A 19,323-nucleotide genomic window follows, 5' to 3' on the forward strand; every position below is an offset into this window, starting at 1 on the left:
CAGACACTATGGTTTGGTTCACCCGAGCTATTCCATCACAAGTCAGATGATGGATATGATATTCATCCAGCTCTTTCTGCCTGGAAACAGATGTACATCATGCATGCACTTATCTTTTAAGCCAGTTAAGGATGAACGTCTTTATCATTGACTGTAGGCACAACGAAACTTGCTTCAATTCTGAATGAGTACATCTGCTGAAATTTTGTCTGTCAACAACTAGTCCGTAACATATCGATTGCCTTAAAACTAAAGAACTCAACGCCACAAAATTACAATTACGGTTCTTAGCCTTCACATTATAATAACTGAATTGGTTGTCAGAAGATGTTGTTGTTCATTCTGCACAATGCTGAGCAGCTCACAATCTCGCCTGGAGCCTTAACAGCTTTGAGACAGAAGGGCGACAGATAGCCGGAGGTCTGAGAGACATGATCTTATCTTCTCGAAGCTTCTGAATCTGATTAAGATATTCCAGATCGCATCTAAAAGGGACACGTGATGTCTCCCATCAGTAGGTGGTCTTTATATAGTATTGCCGAGACCTTTCTAAAGGTTTATGCTACATTGAGCCGGTGTTAACGGAGTGTGCTTACTGTACGAGGTTATGCAGTTTTCATCATGATTACTTGATCACGAGTACAAAACTTTGCTTTCATTGATTCTGTCTTTTGTTTTAAAGGCAAAATCCTTTTCAGACGAAGTCATGTGCGAGACGTGGCCATGAAGAGGTTACGCTTCATTGACGACTATTGCAGAGTAAGTCATGTTTTTCTCTTTGTGATTTTGAGTTTGTTTTAAATATTCTTATTCAATATGTCTAAGCTGTTTGATGATTTTAATAAGAGCATTTCATACAAAAAACAACACAAGGAACTGCAAAGAAAGTGCGGCAAGTGTTCGATAAGTTCAGGCGTTGCAATACACAGTTTCTATTATAAGCTATTCAATAATATTCTTAAAATAATTTTAGGGGAATTTCACAGCTAGATCTCTCGTTCTTTTTATCTTTTCCTCTAGAGCGTCTTTTCTCTTCCCCTCCTTCCTTAAGGCACAGAGCCAATATTTTCACACAAGCCAAACACACAGTGGATGTAAACAAACACTCAATCGAGTAGAGAGCAGCTGTTGAAGTGAGGCGGCATTATGGGATGTCTTGGATGGACGGCTGTTGTGGCGACAGTCTCCATGACATTCACACAAATGAAGTTAAAACGGCACTTCTAAAAATAGTTAGGAATTGCTTGGAACTAATCTTGATGTAATTGTATACTTCACGTTACGCCTTATTTACATCTTACAGTCCATATGTTTGTAATAATTTAAACCATTCATTCAACAAAACTCTCTAATGCGGTTTAAAATAATTTTTTATGTTAACAGTCAGTTATTATAATACATTTAATTACATTGATGCCTTTGGATGACACTTTTATTTAAAGAAGCTTGCAGTGCATTTGGAAGATCTTTTGACAGAAATGCAACATAATATGCATAACTATGTGTATAAAGACTGAAGCGTTATGTTTTATTATCTTAGAATGAGCTATTTCTGTCTACATACACCGCGAGTCCCATTACATGGTATTCGAAATGTTGTTTCTAAAGTAGCCCTATATGGACCAACTGCTCTACAGAGAGTGTTTCGCAAATCCTTTATCGCCCTTGGCAAAGGAGTGAAAACATTACGTCATTTAGTTCTATGTCAGCCTCCATGGTGCTTCTAAAGGGAGGGGATGGAGTGAGCCGTTGGTTGCAATTCGCAGCCTCACCGCTAGATGTCGCTAAATTTCATACACTGGACCATTAATTCTATGTAATGTGCAAGTGACTCACAGGCTCCATGTGGACCACCAGATGACCGTGGGCACTGTGTTAGACACCCCTGGTTTAAACAATTATTTCAATGGACCTTAAATGAAAGCCCATTGAGATAACTAACTTCCTCCAGATATCCTGTGTCCTCTTTCCGCCGTATCAGTTAAACATGTCGACATCCATCAAGAAGAGAGAGAGAGACGTATTTTGGAAGGTTTAACCGTAAAATGTTTACCAGCTATTTCCTGAAAGCTTTAATAAGACAAAGCATCTCCATTTAATTGCTCTGTGTTCTCCATAGATAAATAAATAACAGCAACTTCTCCAGGGATTCTATTGCTCCGCTCTGTATTTGCTTTTTTATTTTTCCCTTTGTTCTTTCACGAACAAATTTGCAAATCGTTTCGAGTCCTTTGAAAGCACTCAGAACACAGACTGGATTTTGTCAGACATTTATGAAACTCACAGAAGAAAAAACATATTTTTTATATATTAACATATTTTCAAAAATTGAAATCACAGGCGGTTCGTCCTTTCTTTGTGATGTTTGACTCATTTCAGAATGACACAATGAGTAATTTCTGCCATTCTTGTCTAGTAAATTATAATTAAATAGACTAACCACGCAGTTGTTAACACAAAAATGTTGAAGCCGCAAAGCTTTTTACTTCGTATTGTTGGTTTTACCATTTTTTTAAATGTAAAGCATTGTCATAAATACTGATACATTTCTTGGAAACTTAATGGATTTTGAACTAGATCCCCTGCCTTCTGGGGTCTCAAGAAACCATTTGCTATCTTCTGTTTTATTCGTCTGTTCTGTTCTGCTTGGTTGTTTTGTTGTTTCGGGTCTGACAGTCCATATCGTGTTGTGTGTTTCCCCCAGGCGTTGGTCCGGCTTCCTCCTCAGATCTCACAGAGTGAGGAAGTTCTTCACTTCTTCGAGACCAGACCAGAAGATATGAGCCCTCCTGTAGAGTAAGTATTGCAGAGACCCACACAAATGTCTACATGTTCACACAAAATCGACACTAACACACACGAATCCTTGCACAGATGCTTAAATGTACTTTAATTTACACAAATATAATGCAAAGTGCTTTTGAACACACATTTGCATGCAATACTGTATATTGTATGACGTATTTGTTTAAAGCTGTAGTCTGTATTTTAGTGCATTTTATTAAAAAAAATGCTATTTGAGTTGTCTTTAACCCACATAACGATACTGAAGTTACCGAAATGACTCTCAATTTCATGTTATTAACATAGATGCCGATAGATATTCAAAGAAAATTCTATGAAGTGTGAGATTACTAGAATTTTTGCTGCAGAAAGTCAGCAAGGGTCTCCATTTCCTCCCCATTTAATCTCATTGCTGCCTTGGAGAAAATATTGAGCCAGAGATCGAATTTGTAATTTTATTCTCAATATGGAAAGTGATGGAAAGTCCATTGCATCATCAGAATATTCCGTGCTTACAGAAAATTGTTTTTCGGTGTATAGTTTACATACAGAAATAGTACAGACAGTATGGTATTATGCATTCCAAACATACACATATATACGTGCAGACATGCTAGAACATAAAGACGTGCACGCTTTCACACATACTGATTCACACTCCCACACATTTTCTGGTGCTGTGGAAATGATCCAGCCTTCTGCTATATTTGCATCAAGCTTTCAAACTATTCTTTAATTGCTTATAAATGGACTTCTGATAATTGACACCGTTTCGTTATATATGTGTGTGTGTTTGTGTGTGTGAGAGTGAAGTGCAATTGTGTATCGATGTAAAAGAGATTTTCGTGCCTTCTAGTTACTCCTAACACAATATGTCTTTATATTGTCATTTCCACCTCAGGCAGGTGCAAAATGTGTGAGTGTCCTCCCTTAGATGGTTCCAGAATTATTTGTGTCTTTGTGTCTCATGAATGTTAGTCTTTACTGTAACAACATGTATACACTGGACGCGGTGCAACGCAATGCAATGCGAAATGACACACAGCTTATTCTAATGGTATTCTCGCTCCGCGCCTCATCCAGTGTGGACACAATTTAAAATTCTAACTGGTTCTTATGCGTTCTCTTGTCGCATCGCATTGCGCCGTGCCTCATCCGGTGTATAATGCACTGCATAGATCTCTGACATGATTTGCTTCCTTAAAGTGCATCAAATTTTTGTTGTATTGTGTCCTTAATTTTTTTTGCAAGTGAATGGTGACCAGGTCTATATGATTTATGCGTGATATTCCATCATTTCCAAGTTACACTATAGCTTTATATGAGGAAATTAGTTCCACAGAAAAAATTATTGAAAAAAATAATTCTTTCTTTTTTATGTGAAGCTGAATTTTATTGGATTTCAACATCCTCTGGTTGCCATTGGACAGAAAAACATTGAGTACTTTCAGCACTTTCAGCATTTTGCTTAACTTTTTCATTGTAACTTTTCTTTTTGTGTTCTATTGAAAACAGAAAATCATGACGTAAAAGAAAACAACATAAGGGTAATGAATGACCCATTTTTGGGTCTTAAAACTCTCCCTCTCTCTCCCTCTTTATATATACGGTATATCTCATTTTTGTATGTAATTCTTTCCTGGAATTTTCCCTGGTGATAATCAAGTAGGCAATATATTTTTATCCTCACAACACATTTATCATATGCTGCAGTGACTGCACACACACACACACACACACACACACACACACACACACTGCTCACTCTTAACAAGCGAGCTCTCCAGACATAAAATACAACTTCATCGGCAGCACAACCTTGAGCACTTTTCATGATTTCATGTTGCTTTATGTCCCCAGTGGACGGTTCTCTAGACTTAAACTGATTCAGTGATGACAAAATAAGGTTGAGCGCATTCAGTTCACACCTGGATTAGTGTATTTGTTTTTAGTTTAGATCATGCTCCATGTCAAAAAATTGAAATACTATACAGGTTGTTTTTATTCAGGACTTTTTTGATGCTTCAATGATGTACAGTTCACTTACAGTAGTTTTCCTGTACCCCGTTGTGGTAAAGTGACGTCAATAGACCCACCCGTTGCATTTCAAATAGCTTCATTATGCCTTAAGATGTCTCGCATTGTGGTTGATGTCGAATCACTTTTTACTAAGACTAAGACATTTTCTGCAGGAAGGGAGAATTTGTTTGGTAGTATCTGCATTGCAGAATGCCCTGTAAAGGCATCGGTAGTGACTGTGAGTTTATATTGATGGATCGTTAGAGAACCCATTTTATGGGAAAAGGGGGAATTGGATCAGACCAGATTCGATATCTCCACCACATCACAACATGACTGGGGCATGTGTGTTAACCACCAGATCACACCTCTGACATCCTGGTGGTTTATAACAGCACTTTTGGGCATGCTGCTCAGCATTCAAACACATTATCATTATGGAATATTGGAACATAATGAGGGAACTGTTTACACCACATGGTGCAAATTCCAGTAAAATGCATCCATCCAGGCTGTGTTATGAGCAGTCCTAGGGAATAATGACTCCTAAATGCACATCCATCCACATCCAGACAGGCAGGAGAGATATTTTCACAAAAAAGGTTTGGCTATTTAGTTATAGTCTCACATTCACACAAATTATATATATTTCGTAATACAATCTTATACGATTTAATTCTTACTTTTTTTTACACTGAAATCCCCTATGACGTATGTCCCCAACAGTACCAGTCACTGCATCTTTTGTTCTCAGCCAAATTGAAACTGCACGATGACTCACTAGCGTCATTTTTTTCCATCGCTCCAGGGTAAAATTTGTATGTGCCTTACAGCACATTATGCGTCTTTATGATTAGCTGTTCTGAATGGCAGCATTGTCATAAATTGCTGCTTCTTGGAGATTTAGCTTGATTCAGAATTACAGATGTGCTGGTTCGGTGACGTGGCTGTTCTTTTATAAAGTAGACCATTGAATCTGTAGGCCATATTAAAAAGACAAGCAAGATTTTCTTTTGAACATTTACACTTAGTCATTTAGCAGATGCTTTTATCCAAAGTGATGTACAAATAGGTGAAAACTATACAAACAGGCTCACCAGTGTCATTTGTGCTCTGATTTTCATTAGTTTTTCTCCGGAACAACATTGAGACAAAGAAACGCTTACATAAGTTTCATTGTAATATCTAGTAATCACACATGGTTTTTTTAGGGTTTCCCAAAAATATATTGTCTAAGACTGCATTCTAAAAACTGTTAAAAACAATACAATCTTTTCTTAAATTGAACACATCTCTGTGTCTAGTTAAGGACACAAACTTGTGTCGTGCCTTTTATTTATTTATCACAAAATCAACACACATGTGTTACAAACACATCATGTGTTAAAATTCCATATCATGTAACATCATTTGTGTTCTGAGATTTAAAGGAATAGTTCTCCTTTAAAATACAAATTCTGTCATCATTTACTCACCCTGTTGTCATTTTAAACCTGTATGACTTTTTGACTTCCGCAGTACACAGAAGAAGATATTTTGAAGAATGTTGGTAACAGAAAACCGTTGTTCCCCATTGAGCAGAAGTCAATAGGGACAAACGGTTTTTGATTACCGAAATTTTACAAAATATCTTCTTTTGTGTTCTGTAGAAGGAAGAAAGTCATACAGGTTTAAAATGACAACAGGGTGATAAATGATGACAGAATTTTCATTTCGAAGTTGAACTATTCCTTTGAGACTGCAGTCGAACAATTGCAAAACACACTCAAATATTTCTCTTCAAATTCCAAGAGCAGATTTTTAGAACTCCACATCAAAGATGCTTTTCTGCTCCTATTTATATAAAATCTGTAAACATGTCTTCTAATGTTCCTCATCTCTAGAAGCTGTTTGTTCATGTTTGGCAGATGTCGCAGTTAGCTTTAAGACAGTTCCTTTTAACACATTGAGTAATTTACGCCTGTTTTTTTGCACCTTACACGTCTCTCTCTCTCTCTCTCTCTCTCTCTCTCTCTGTTGCGTTGATGTCTTGTTCATATACCAAGTCTTAATTGTTATAGTTCTGTGACAGCTGATAAGTATTACAGCTAATAGTTATTAAGTCTAATGTCTCTCTGTGGCGAAATATAATGTTTAGTTGCTCAATGTTATTCCATGTTTTTCAGGTTTATGTGTGTAGATGTACATATTGTTAACCAGTGAGTAATGTGTGATGGGCAAAAAGTGTGAGGCTATGTGAGGACATCTGTGAATCTCAGATATACGGTCTGAATCGTTTCGAGACCAGCAGTTAGTAAATCAAAATGAAACAGGGACCCTGATCTTTCAGATCTTTCTGTGTGTGTGTGAGAGAGAGAGAGTTTATGTCATTGTTAGTATTCACAGCATCACTGGTACGATTGGTCATAGGGTATAACTTGTAATTTGTGTTGTTTGTGCTACAGACAAAACAATTACTTTTTTAAGCTATAAGACGAAATTCCTCCTGGTGGACGATACGATGGTTGCAAAAATGCCATTATCTGACAATAGAGGGACCAGAGCCACATTTTGCAATCAGAATGCCTTAAATGTAAAGATTTCATCGAAGAAATATATACACTAGGATGGATTTTTGGTCTTGGATGCTGAATGAGCATCAAGCAACCACCAAGAGTCAGAGGGGGACAGTACTTAGTGACCCAAAAATGAAAATTCTGTCATCATTTACTCTCATTTTAAACCTGAAGGACTTTCTTTCTTCTGCAGAACACAAAAGAAGATCTTTTGTAACCGAACAACGGCGGTACCCATTCACTTCTAGTATACAGACACAAAACCAAAGTAAGTCAGTGGGTACAACCATTGTTTGGTTAGCAACATTCTTCAAAATATCGTCTTTTGTGTTAGGTAGGAAAAAAAGAAAGTCAGACAGGTTTGACAATTTTTGAAAGAATTTTCATTTTTGGGTGAACTTTCCCATATAAATAAGTTTTTTTAAGTATCTGTACTATATCGGAGTACAATGAAAAATGTTACTTCACTACACTACGTATATATCATACTTTTTACTCCACTTTATTTCATACATTTATTTGACCTTTTAATACATAAGTACAATACAAATCTCATATTTTCTTACCTTTACACAAGTACAATTTGTGAGTATAATACGTAAAAACAAGAAAGTACTAGATTTTTTATGTACTTGCGTATTACAGCTACAAAAAAAGCAGACATGTATTGGAGTAAAAGTATGATATATGGTTTATAATGTATTGTATTTTTTTCCCAAAGTAAATACACTTGAGAATTTACTTGATAGTAAAATATTCTGCCCAAAGTACCCTAGCAACCAGACAGTGATGCGGTTAACCCAATTCAGAATATTTTAGCAACCGCATAGAATGTCCTGGCAACCGCCTATGACATCCTCACATTGTATGCTTGGTTTTTGTACGAGAAAGCACCACTTGCATAGTAAACCTAAAAGAATTTGGTCTGCTTTGCAACTTGCTGTTTTAAAAGTGTATTTGTAAGTGTAGCAGTGTATATAATTGGTCATACAAGAGTAGATCCTATTGTACGTATTGATCTTCCAGCAGAAGCATAAATTCCCAATGCAGCGCTGCTCTATTATAAAGATGTTTCATACTGTAAGAGAAACAGTTGCTCACACACCGTCAAACAGACATGTGCCTGGAGCCAACCAGACTTCGGCAGACTTTAACATGATTGGCTGAGAGGATAGTGTCATCGAACACATTTAAAGGGCCAGGTCACCCAAAAATGAAAATTCTGATCATCTATCATCACTTGTTTCATTCCAAACCGGTATGGATTTATTTCGTGCCACACAATAAGGAAAACGTTAATAGACGTACTGGACACTTTTGTTTGTGTTAGGCCACAAAATAACAAAAAAAATCTGTAAATTAGTGTGAAAGTAGTCGAAATGATCGTATTGTCAGACACTTTGGTCTGTAAGTCAGAAATGGTTGAATGACGTGGAATAATGGAGCAGATAAATGCGGTGTGTTTGCAGGACTGTTGAAGTGAAGATGAAATTCGAGAGCCATTTGTACACTGTAAGTGTGCGCTGAGTGTAATGCTTGTGTTTCTGTTTTTAGAGGGATATGAATTATTGATACGCTGAAGATTTCCACCGGGAAGTGTATCCTCCAGGGGACACGCATACATACTCTTGATCTTGAGAGTTTGGCCACTTACAGAAAATGCTGGAAGATCTGAAATTCACGTTAGTTTGTTTCTGAAAAGCACAACTGATTCCAGACCGGTGACAATCCCACAATCCCCTTTTTTCAAGGAAAACTGACCCCATATTCAATTTGGTTGTATGATAGTTTTAAACTACTCGTTTGATTCTAGTCCTGCTTGTGTTCTGTTTATTCTTTGCTGAAGGGAAAGTCGTCCATCTGATGAAATCAGACAAAGATGATCTTTGATAGCCAGAATGAGCCACTGATTCATGATGCCCGCACGTTACATCATGCTATGAATGCCCTGATAAAAAATATAAATAAATCACATAAATTTCTGTTTTTAGCATGAATTGTACTGGCTTTAATGGAAGCTATAATGGTCCATGTGGGTCTCTCCTCGTAAATTATTATCTGCCAGATGGGAATGAGGACCAAAACACACAACATCAAAACATATTGTAATGGTTTAAAGGGAAACAGATATAGAGGTAAATCTTGAAGAGACAAATCTTTCCAAAGGATGAAACTCACTTTAGTATTGTGCGCCACCTGCTGGTGCAACTTGGATTTGCATCTTAAACAGATGTAATGTGCTTCCACAGATGCTCACAGTAAATGTGTTGTTGACACACAGTTTCAAACCCAAATTTTTGTTTGGCAAGATAGAAACTAACCATGGTTTTACAAACGTATCTATAATTTAACTTTTGTGTTTTAGTAAAACAGTAATCACAACAAATGTAGGTACCATTATCTTCCTACAGGACCCAAAGTTTAACTAGGATATTCGGTATCTTGATTTCCACAAACAAACGTTTTTCAAGTTAACAGAACAGTTCATCTTTAGGAACTCTTCTGAAGCCTGTAATTAATTTAGCATTAATATGATTAAATCATTAATATGATTTATGAATGTGTTTCTGACAAGGATGAACAGTTCTTGTAAACAAACTTGCGCTACTATTTTATTATTTCAACGTTTTCAACCTTTATTCCTTCTGTGGCCACTAGATGTCGCGCTTTATTAGGCTGTTTTTGTGGTGACATTTTTGAATGCTTATTAACCAGCAGCTGTTTACCATTAAAACCAGTTCAAATGTTTTATGTCGTGTGCTGTTGACATTTTCTGTAGGATTTAATATTGGTTCCCATCCATCAGATAACATCCGACAGACAGCATCCAACATGTAACCTGCAGAACCACAAGAGTTTCCATTAAGGCCAATACAATTTCCACTAAATCCATTAGAATTTCTTTGATATTTTTTCTTTTCCCTGCAGAGACGGTAAATTATACATTTGCAGTTTCTAGAAAACGAACTGGACAGAAACTATAGTTTTCTTACCAAAAATAATAACATTAACATTATAAAAATGACTTTATAAGATCAGCATATATCACTGTCTTGTGCTCATTTGTACTCTTCTATATTAAGCAGTTATGAAAGTGCAGTAGGATTTGAAATTAAAATAGAATCTAATTGCAGTCTAAAAATAATCATATACAGTTAATGTCTAGCGGTCTACACACAGACACACGCACACATTATTAAAATACACTCCGGCTGGTTGCCTTTCCTGTCAGACACATTTTTTCCACTCGGGCTCCAAAGCTCCCAGACAAGCTGCCGGAGTCCCAGGAGATCAGGGAAGACTGTGGAAGAATGTGTTGAGAGCACACCGGAGTGTTTTCCTTTTTTGTTTACAAAAGAGGGTGTTTTGCACACATTCACACTATACAGTAGATCTGAAAGTACACTCAGATGTCACAGATTGTAGGAACACAACAATAGTTCATAAAGGCAGAGCAAGACACATTTCAGCTACGAGTTTCTTACTACTTTTTGTGGAACCTGGTACCGTGTTTTTAAGACATGACAGCTTGGTTGTCAAAGTATGAAGTACCTTGGTGCATGAATATACAAGAACTGTCATAATATGTAGTAATGGCTTCATGTACCAGTTGAATCATTGCACCACCAACAGTACCTTTTTCTAAAATATCAAAAAATTCTTAAAATCAAGATGCAGCATTTTCTTCCGAAGCAAAACGACTTAAGAAATTAAGTCTTGTTGTCTGTGAAATAAAAAACTAAATTATTCGATTTCTAGTGCTCAAAACAAGCACAAATATCCACAGATGGGGTAAGAAACAACTTGAATTAAGTTTTACCTTTTTATTAAGTGCTGAATTCAGATTTATTTATTTTACCCCATTCGCAGATATTTTTGCTTGTTTTAATCATGAACTCAATTTGATACTTTCTTTCTCTGTGCCAAGTAAATTGATTAAAGGATTTTTAGACATTTGTACCGGAAAGCAAAACAAAAATAAAGCAGTGGAAAATTTCCATCAGTCTCCATGCGATTGCAAAAATAGACATTCTGTGGAATAGAGATTCGTGATTCATGCTATGAAACCTGTAGTCAACTCTTCTGTAAGATTGCTCTGCTCCATTATTCCATGCATTGAACCTTTACGCTTACATCATTTCTCAGACAGATGGCAATGATCAGAACAGTGTTTTCACCACAAACAGACGTTTGCTATTTCAGACCATCTGATGTTGAGCAGACCTCCTCACTGTCTCTCTGTGTGTCGACCGTGTGCACATTTAGTGATTGGTTATATGACGGATGGTCACGGGTAGATGGTGTTTTCCCACATGGAGCGCTGTAAATCCTGACCTGGGGAACATAGTGTGTCGGCGTAATTAAATGCGGGTGATCTAACTCTATTTTGAAAAAACAAGTAATGTGCTTTTTCAGAGATACCTGATTAAAAACATTCAACACTTCAGGATTCATACGCTACCAGTTTTGTCTTCATTTTAAAACCGTATAGTCACCATCTGGCGCAAAGCTTAGCTTGAAATGCATGTACTTGAAATAAGTATTTTTCTTAGAGAAAAAATATGTTGCTTCAAATATCCAAAAGAATCCAAAGACATTCATAGATAATTATGTGTAACGCCGGTGTCCAATGTGTCCTTAAAAGTTGCAGGTCAATTAAAGTGACTTTTGTTTGTGATCTTGATCAATAGAAGACTTGTGTAGAGCAGCCTGTAGTATATGTTTATTGTTTAGGTTTGGACCCAGGTGGTCACGGGTCACATTAACAGATTATTGTGTCTTCGGGGGGTTAGTGCTGGATAAAGCTGGTCAATTAAGTAAAGTGCTGTTGATTGAAGGCCGGATTAGATGATCAGTCATTTGTGTATTGCTAAAGGCAAAGAGAGAGATTTAAAAGTGCAGAACCGCCAAATGAACAAAAGATCCTGTGAAACACGACTTCAAATTGAAAATGAAGTTAAAGATCTTAACAGCTTTTATCGTTTGTGTGTTTAAGAGATTTGGTCGGATACTTCAAGCTTTGAGAGAACTTTGAGCATCTTTCACAAAAACAAAATCATTCCAACCCGTGAGTGATGGAAAAAACTGTAATGAGTTATAATTCAGGGAAGATTTCTGCATCCGGATGGATTTACTGAGGAACCGTTTGGCCCCAAAAGTAGAACATCCAAACATGATGACTCAAGTTTTACTGGACTAGATGCTCGTAGTGAGGTAAACACGGCCTTCTAAACAATCTCGGAGTGCTTTCAAGAACAACAGCTTGAAGTCAGATACCTCTGAAGGCTCCATATCTAAACATCATTGAACCATAACAGGAAGTCCTGAAGCCCAGAGTGTGAAATCTCTCTCTCTCTCTCTCTCTCTCTCTCTCTGTCATTGTGGGTAGGATTAGTTTCAATAAGATCAGAGGATCATTCATGTTTTCGTTCTTCCAGACATTTGCTATAGTTGCTTGTTTGAATCTGAGTCAGAGGTAGTTGGTTTGCAAGACCACCCGTTTCCCTCCTTTTCGCACCTCCTGTCCTCCTCATCCACGTCTCACCTCGTGAGGCCGTCCTCCTCAGCCTCTCTAATGCCTTACAGATGCTCGGACCAGTGAACACACCACTGTCTGCCTCTCTCTATCTTTCCAAGCTTTTCTCTATCTGCCTCCCACCTTCGATCATAGACACTCCTGTAAATGCACAATGAAAGATATTGTTGGTTGGTCTTACGTGTACTTGCAACAGAAGTTATTTGATAGTTTGGAATACATGATCACTTATAAACACCTAAACAACGATTGGTGGACCTGTTGTAGAAACAAACTGTAAAAATATGAACTGTATTTCACAGTTAAATAAAACCTGTAAAAAAAACTGAAATTGAAAGTAAAATGACACATTTTACATAGTTTTCCTTGTAACTTTGCAGTCTTTTACTGTAATTAGTATTGCAAAACTGGAATTTTCTGGTAGCTGGGGCACTTTTTTCTTCAAGAATTACGTTTATAAAGTTTTTTTTACTGTATTTCAAAAATGAAACAGTTTTGCAGTTTTTCCACTGCACTGGTTCTGATTTCTCTTGAACTAGTTTGCTTGTTTAAGCGGCAAATACATGCTCTTCTTGTTAACACTTCTTGTTGTTTTTTTTCCACTTATCATCTTAAGAGCTTGTTATCCATAATGCCTTAAATATATTGTGCTACATTTTTGCTTGGGTCCTCAGTGGTTGTTATTGTAAGAGAGTTTAGCGTGACGTTCCTGCTGTTAAAGAACATTTGGGACAAGGTAAACCAAAACTTAAAACCAGCATACCTCGAACCTAAAGTAGATTCTTTGTAAACAACAAATGTCATGTTTAAGCAATGATCAGGCTAACAAATACTCCAAATCTTGTATCAGAACTGCTTTACTTGATTGTTGTTGTGTCAATCAACCAAATTGGTTTGGGACATATTGAGTCACAGTGGCACAGTTCTTTAATGAGAAGCTTGAGTGCCAAATGATGTAATACAAATCATTGGTCCATAAGAGAATGTATGTTTTAAATGCTTAAATGTTCTAAATGTAAATGTGTTTTGGAGTGCACCAGTTTATAGATTTCTCATACTACAAGCTAAATTTCAGTTTTGATCATTCTTGGAGGTTTGATAGTTTACAAATACCGGCAGATTTCATTTTTATTGAATGTTTTAGAAAATCCAAAAGTGAAAGTACGTTGTACATGTTACTAATATAGATGCTTTCTAAGGTTGTACCATGGCAACAGTGAGCCACTCAACGAGTTACGCATCATGTGTGTAATTATAGGGCATAAATAATTGAACTTTTACGAGGATGTCTTTATAGTGATGTGAATGAACAAGGCAGTGACCAATCGACATGAGGTTCATTTCTTCGTGTGAAATCGCCATCGTTCACTGGCGCTCACTTAATAGTGAACGTGGGACTTGTAAAGCTGAGAACTGTAGTTGTTTTGTGAAATGCTTTTGGGGCGACACAAGAGGTGTTGTATATGACCTGTGGACAGACGGCAAAGATCTGTTAAACGTCGCTTTTAATAACACTGTCCACGCTAAACACGGCCTGAAGCGATAAATGGGAGACATTTATTACACAATGTAGCGTCAAGACATTAACAGTAAGAACATTTCATTGGTCTGAAGAGGTTTAGCAGACATTTTTTTTCACATTTGACAGGCAGTGAATTCAAGCTAAACATTTCTTAGACTCAAAACCTAGAGCAACAACATACTTGCTAGTTTTAAAACATCTTCATATAAACCCCCCGAAATGTCTTTTGATATCCCATGATTTTTGTTATATCCTGGTTTTAGATGCCAACAAAACTGACCAATCAGAGAACAGCAACACTTTGGCATCCGACTCTGAATGGTTTAGTCTTTTTTAACTAGATTGCCCTGGAAATTTTCCTGCTTTTATAGGATGTGAGTGGTACATATTCATAAATGTCACGATCCATATCCTTCTTAATGCTGGCTGTTTCCTTTTTATGCCGTCCAGATAGCAGATCTTTCTGATTTAGGGTTATTAGGACAGTGTCCGGCCCCTGTTATGGACAAAGAAGCTCATTCTGGATCGTGGCTCTCTAGAAGGTTTTCAGTGACATCATAGTCAGTCAGAAAAATAGCATATTCATTCCCCCGCGGGAGCCACAAAGGAGGAGATTGAGAAGGAGATGGATGAGAAAAAAAGAGATGTTAGACGAGGGGAATGAGAAACGATGGAGGGCTTGTCATATTTTGGAGCGGATGTAGGAATGTGGATATTAGAAGCTACAGTCCCTGAGGGGTTTCTGGGGGAATACCAACTGTTAATTGGTGTGTGTGTGTGAGCAAAATGAGCTTTTCTTTATATCAAAAAATGTGGATGTGTGTTTGAAAAGATCTAGTTGACAGATTTGCAACATTGTTGATGCTGTAAAGTGTTTTTGGATGATTTGGGTGATGTTGGTTATTGATGTCTTGTACTTTTTGTGATGGTACCCGATCCCAATCAGACATACACTTTTAAATAACCAATGTCTCCTGTGTGTATGAGTGCATTTACAGTATGTTTATCAAAAGTTGTCTTTTATGTCTGTGCACATTTGGTAAATTATGTGTGTCTGTGTTGGTTCTTATCCTTATCTCGTGCTCTCCCTTGAACCGTTTAACTTGATTTGAACTCTCATGGATAAGTCACACACACATGTCATTCACAGCGATCTATCATTCGGGGCGTGTTAAGTAATCCACTCTCTTTATCCCAGAGTAGCGGATGAGATGAACGAGTGGAAGAAGGGATGGAAAGATCTCTGTTTGGGTCACATGATCAGATATTGTGGAGATTGCAGCTGTCCCCTTCGCTCATAACACACACCCACTCAAATGCACTTGCTCGCTGTCCCGGCACGCATATTGCCCTCAATGGATCTATAGCGTGTGTGTGTGTGTGTGTTTGCGGGTGTGTGACAGCTGAAGGACATTGTCTTACTGCAACTCACTATGTCATTCTGCTGTTGCTTGTTTTACAGGGATTATGGATCCAAACGCAAGTCAGGTAAGAATTCCTCTATATTTTCTTTTTTATACCTGTCACATCAGTTTTAAACCTGTTGCTAGAAAGTACTAACCGGTCGCTTCACTAACTCCGCATGCCCTCTGTGTTCCTGCGGCACTGGATGACTTGCTTTTTTGCGTTCGGCTTAAGGTAGCACAGGGTTGGACTGCATTATGACTGAGATCCTTTAGAGATTTGGACGTGACTCAGAGGTTTGCCGAGCTGCGGGGGTGTCCGCTGTACAAGGTTCGGAAAGAAACGGTGGGTTTTGAAGGAATGCCACATGAAAGTATGTGCATTCGTACCGCACGCTGTTGCCAGAGAGGATCCTGCCAATTTGTCTGACTGAAAGCTTGGGGTGAGGCAGCATAGAAAGTCAAAACCGTTCAGCAGACCGTGTTAAGCAGCTGGCACCGTGTCCCGTTCTGTAAAAACTCATTTGTTTCTTATGATATGTTGAAATATGTCAGGTTAAAGTGTCCTCGGCGCAGGGGTTGTGTTAACTCCTATTCCGACGAATGTGAGGGTATAAATAATAACATGTTCGGTTTAGATGGTTTTTGCTAGATTTATGGGAAGGATTAGAGGTTCCTTTGCATATTATGCCAGGATGTGTGTGTTTTGTGGCTAATAACACACACACACGCAAGCACACACACACACGCACGCATGCACACACACACATACACACACTTCAGTAATATGAATATGAGTAAGCATTGGAGTTTCCATCTTGTACACACACACACTTTTTTTCCCATTTTCCATTTTTAAACCATTTGCTTTCCGCTTTTATATGCAATATTTATTTTCTGGGAATGTGCTTGAATTTAGTTTAAGTTTTGGGAGTTGTAACCTGTAATTTATTTCAAATGTTGTTTCATATACATTCTTCTTTATAATGAATCATTTAAAATAACTACAACTACTGAAATTTCAGATTCAGTGCAGATTCACTCTTTTTCAGGAAATGGAAACAACACTACTTTTTAAATGATTAAATACTGCGTCGTCAATACTTTTAAATACTTTTTATTGGATAGATATTTGCAATCAAAAAGAGTGACTAATAATAATGATCTATGGCAAAAAATGAAATAATTTTTTATTAGAGATTCAGAATCAGCAATGTTAACATGGGGCAAGTTAACCCGCAAGTTTAAATACCTAAAGCACTTTTTTCTTGCATTGACAACCCACTCATAAATATTTTGACATCTTTTTCCCACTGATTTTATTTATTAATTGGTGCAAAAGAATTCAAGCAACACTATAGATCTTTGGCTTACGGCTCACCCATGTGGTTGATAAGTAAAAGATAATGTACAGGCAGCTGGTTGTTATTGCAGAAATAAGCCCCGACGATGTGATCAGGACCTGACGTGAAGCAGAGGGTCTTGTATCACACTAAAGGGGCTTATTTCGCGATAACAGCCGGCTACCTGTACATTCTCCCGCTTATTACATGGCTACTTGAGAAAAAAATAGACATGAAATATGAATTTGAAATATTTTATTAGCTCATTTTTACTGAATGGTGACAATCCGTGAGGAAAAGCAGTTTACTTTCCATTTTAAGGTAAGAAATGACGTTCAAATGTCACGAACAGGCAATTTGGTTTAATCATTTGTAAATATACTGTCATGTATTATGAATTATTACATTTACATACATTTACATTAATGCATTTGGCAGATATTTATATTTCAATCGTCCAAAAATCCTGTCAAAAACATGCTGCATCCGGGTTACCGTGTCTTATTAGTTTTGAAAGGTTGTTATCTGGGAATAATGAACCTGAAAATGTCGCGACTGGCCAATCAGAATCAAGCAATCCAACGGGTCATGTATGAAGCCCAATTGTATCTTACCAGTGTTGTAAATAAAAACGCTGTATAAGCTTCCCCGTGAGCAGCGCAATACACATGAATTTGTTTACCAAGTTGATGAAACCGGCGAATGCAGAGCCGTTGTTTGTAAACCATGTCACACTTTTCAGCAGGCAGGAGATGTGTTTACCGATCCGAACACAGAAGTTACAGAGTGTGGTTGTAGCCACAATGAGGCTGTTCAGGTAACAGCAGCAGTAGAATTTGTCCTATTAACAGCTATACCACGACATTATTTTAAGGTCAAAAACTACGAAGTGTTGCTTTAACTGTCAGATTCTTGAAATTGGAGATTTGAAACCGGTTTCATCTAGTAGTAATATTTTTATGTGCATGCTGTCAGCAAATTTTAGCATAACTGAGAGGAAAAAAGCACCTGCCAAATGTGTCATCGTATAGAATTTTGCATATAATAATTTACCATGCCAACAATATGCAGCACCACATGCTACAATAAACTCCGTAAGCACATCAAGAATGACATAATTCTTCAAGACCCTAAAGAGCTCCTTTTGGCTTGTTAGGTCTAATTCCAAAGGGAGAGACCATCTTGACAAGCAGATGGGTTTAAGACACTTAAGCCCCAAATAGGGATAAGTTTCGACTGATTCTGCCAGAGGACCGTCTTCTTAAAACTGTGCTTATGTCAGCCCCGACCACCTGTTCAGAAGTTCTGCACCCTGAGGATTAAATCAATTGTAAAAATCTTGGTCAGACCAACAAGAGTCTGATCTAGCCCTAATGAAAAGGGAAGTTACAATAAGGCACTTTACAACTCATTTACCAATTTGTTGTTTAGCATAGACGTTTATCCAAAGCAATTTACGGTGAAATTATTTCTGGGCCAATCCCCTGGAGCAACCTTCTGGCTAAGCGCCTGTCTCGAGACCAACCTTTAACAATAATCCATTGATGCACGTTTGATCCAAGGGTCAGCAAAGAGTAACTACAGTGTTCCTTTAGATCCAAATGTAGAGTCATGGTTACAAAGTCCTCGAGATGAATGGATTGATAAAACACTGTAATTTGCTTCGGATCACCCTCAGGGTTTAAACCACATGGATTTAAAGCATTAAGGTTACCAACCTGTTTTAAAGACACCAGACTACCGATCCATACACCAGACATTACCTATTGAATTAGCAAAGACCTTGCAACAACCAAAGCACATCCTACACATTTATCAGATCTTTTCTTCCTGTTGCCCACGCCTTAAACCCCAAATCTAATTTCCCATCTGCTTGGGCAGTTTCCACCTGCCAAACCCTCAGAGAAAGTCAATTACGATGAGAAACCTAAATCCAGATGTTCAGGCTTACAGGAGATGGGTGTAAACATACTGAATATGATATCACAGATAACCTCTAAATCTTAAAGGGTGCATAACATCGTTGAAATTAAACAGAATCTGAAAAATAAGAAAATGAACAGGGAAATTGTCTATGTATTTTTTTTGCATTTATAGGCACTTACAGATATATATGTTTATTCATTTTTATATTTTTCTTACATACTGTATATACATGTTT

General features: G+C 37.4%; 1 protein-coding gene across 3 annotated transcripts in view; it reads left to right on the plus strand.

Moving 5' to 3' along the window:
• sh3pxd2aa (SH3 and PX domains 2Aa) overlaps positions 1–19,323 on the plus strand; it is an 83,366-nt gene that overhangs the window by 29,663 nt on the left and 34,380 nt on the right. For all 3 annotated transcript variants that reach the window (XM_056766907.1, XM_056766924.1, XM_056766915.1), the window contains exons 4-6: positions 683–759; positions 2,705–2,796; positions 15,879–15,904. In XM_056766907.1, coding sequence (XP_056622885.1) covers positions 683–759; positions 2,705–2,796; positions 15,879–15,904 — 195 coding nt within the window. The remainder of the gene's footprint in view (positions 1–682; positions 760–2,704; positions 2,797–15,878; positions 15,905–19,323) is intronic.

Source organism: Triplophysa dalaica, chromosome 2 (genome assembly GCF_015846415.1).
Source record: "Triplophysa dalaica isolate WHDGS20190420 chromosome 2, ASM1584641v1, whole genome shotgun sequence".
NCBI lineage: Eukaryota > Metazoa > Chordata > Actinopteri > Cypriniformes > Nemacheilidae > Triplophysa > Triplophysa dalaica.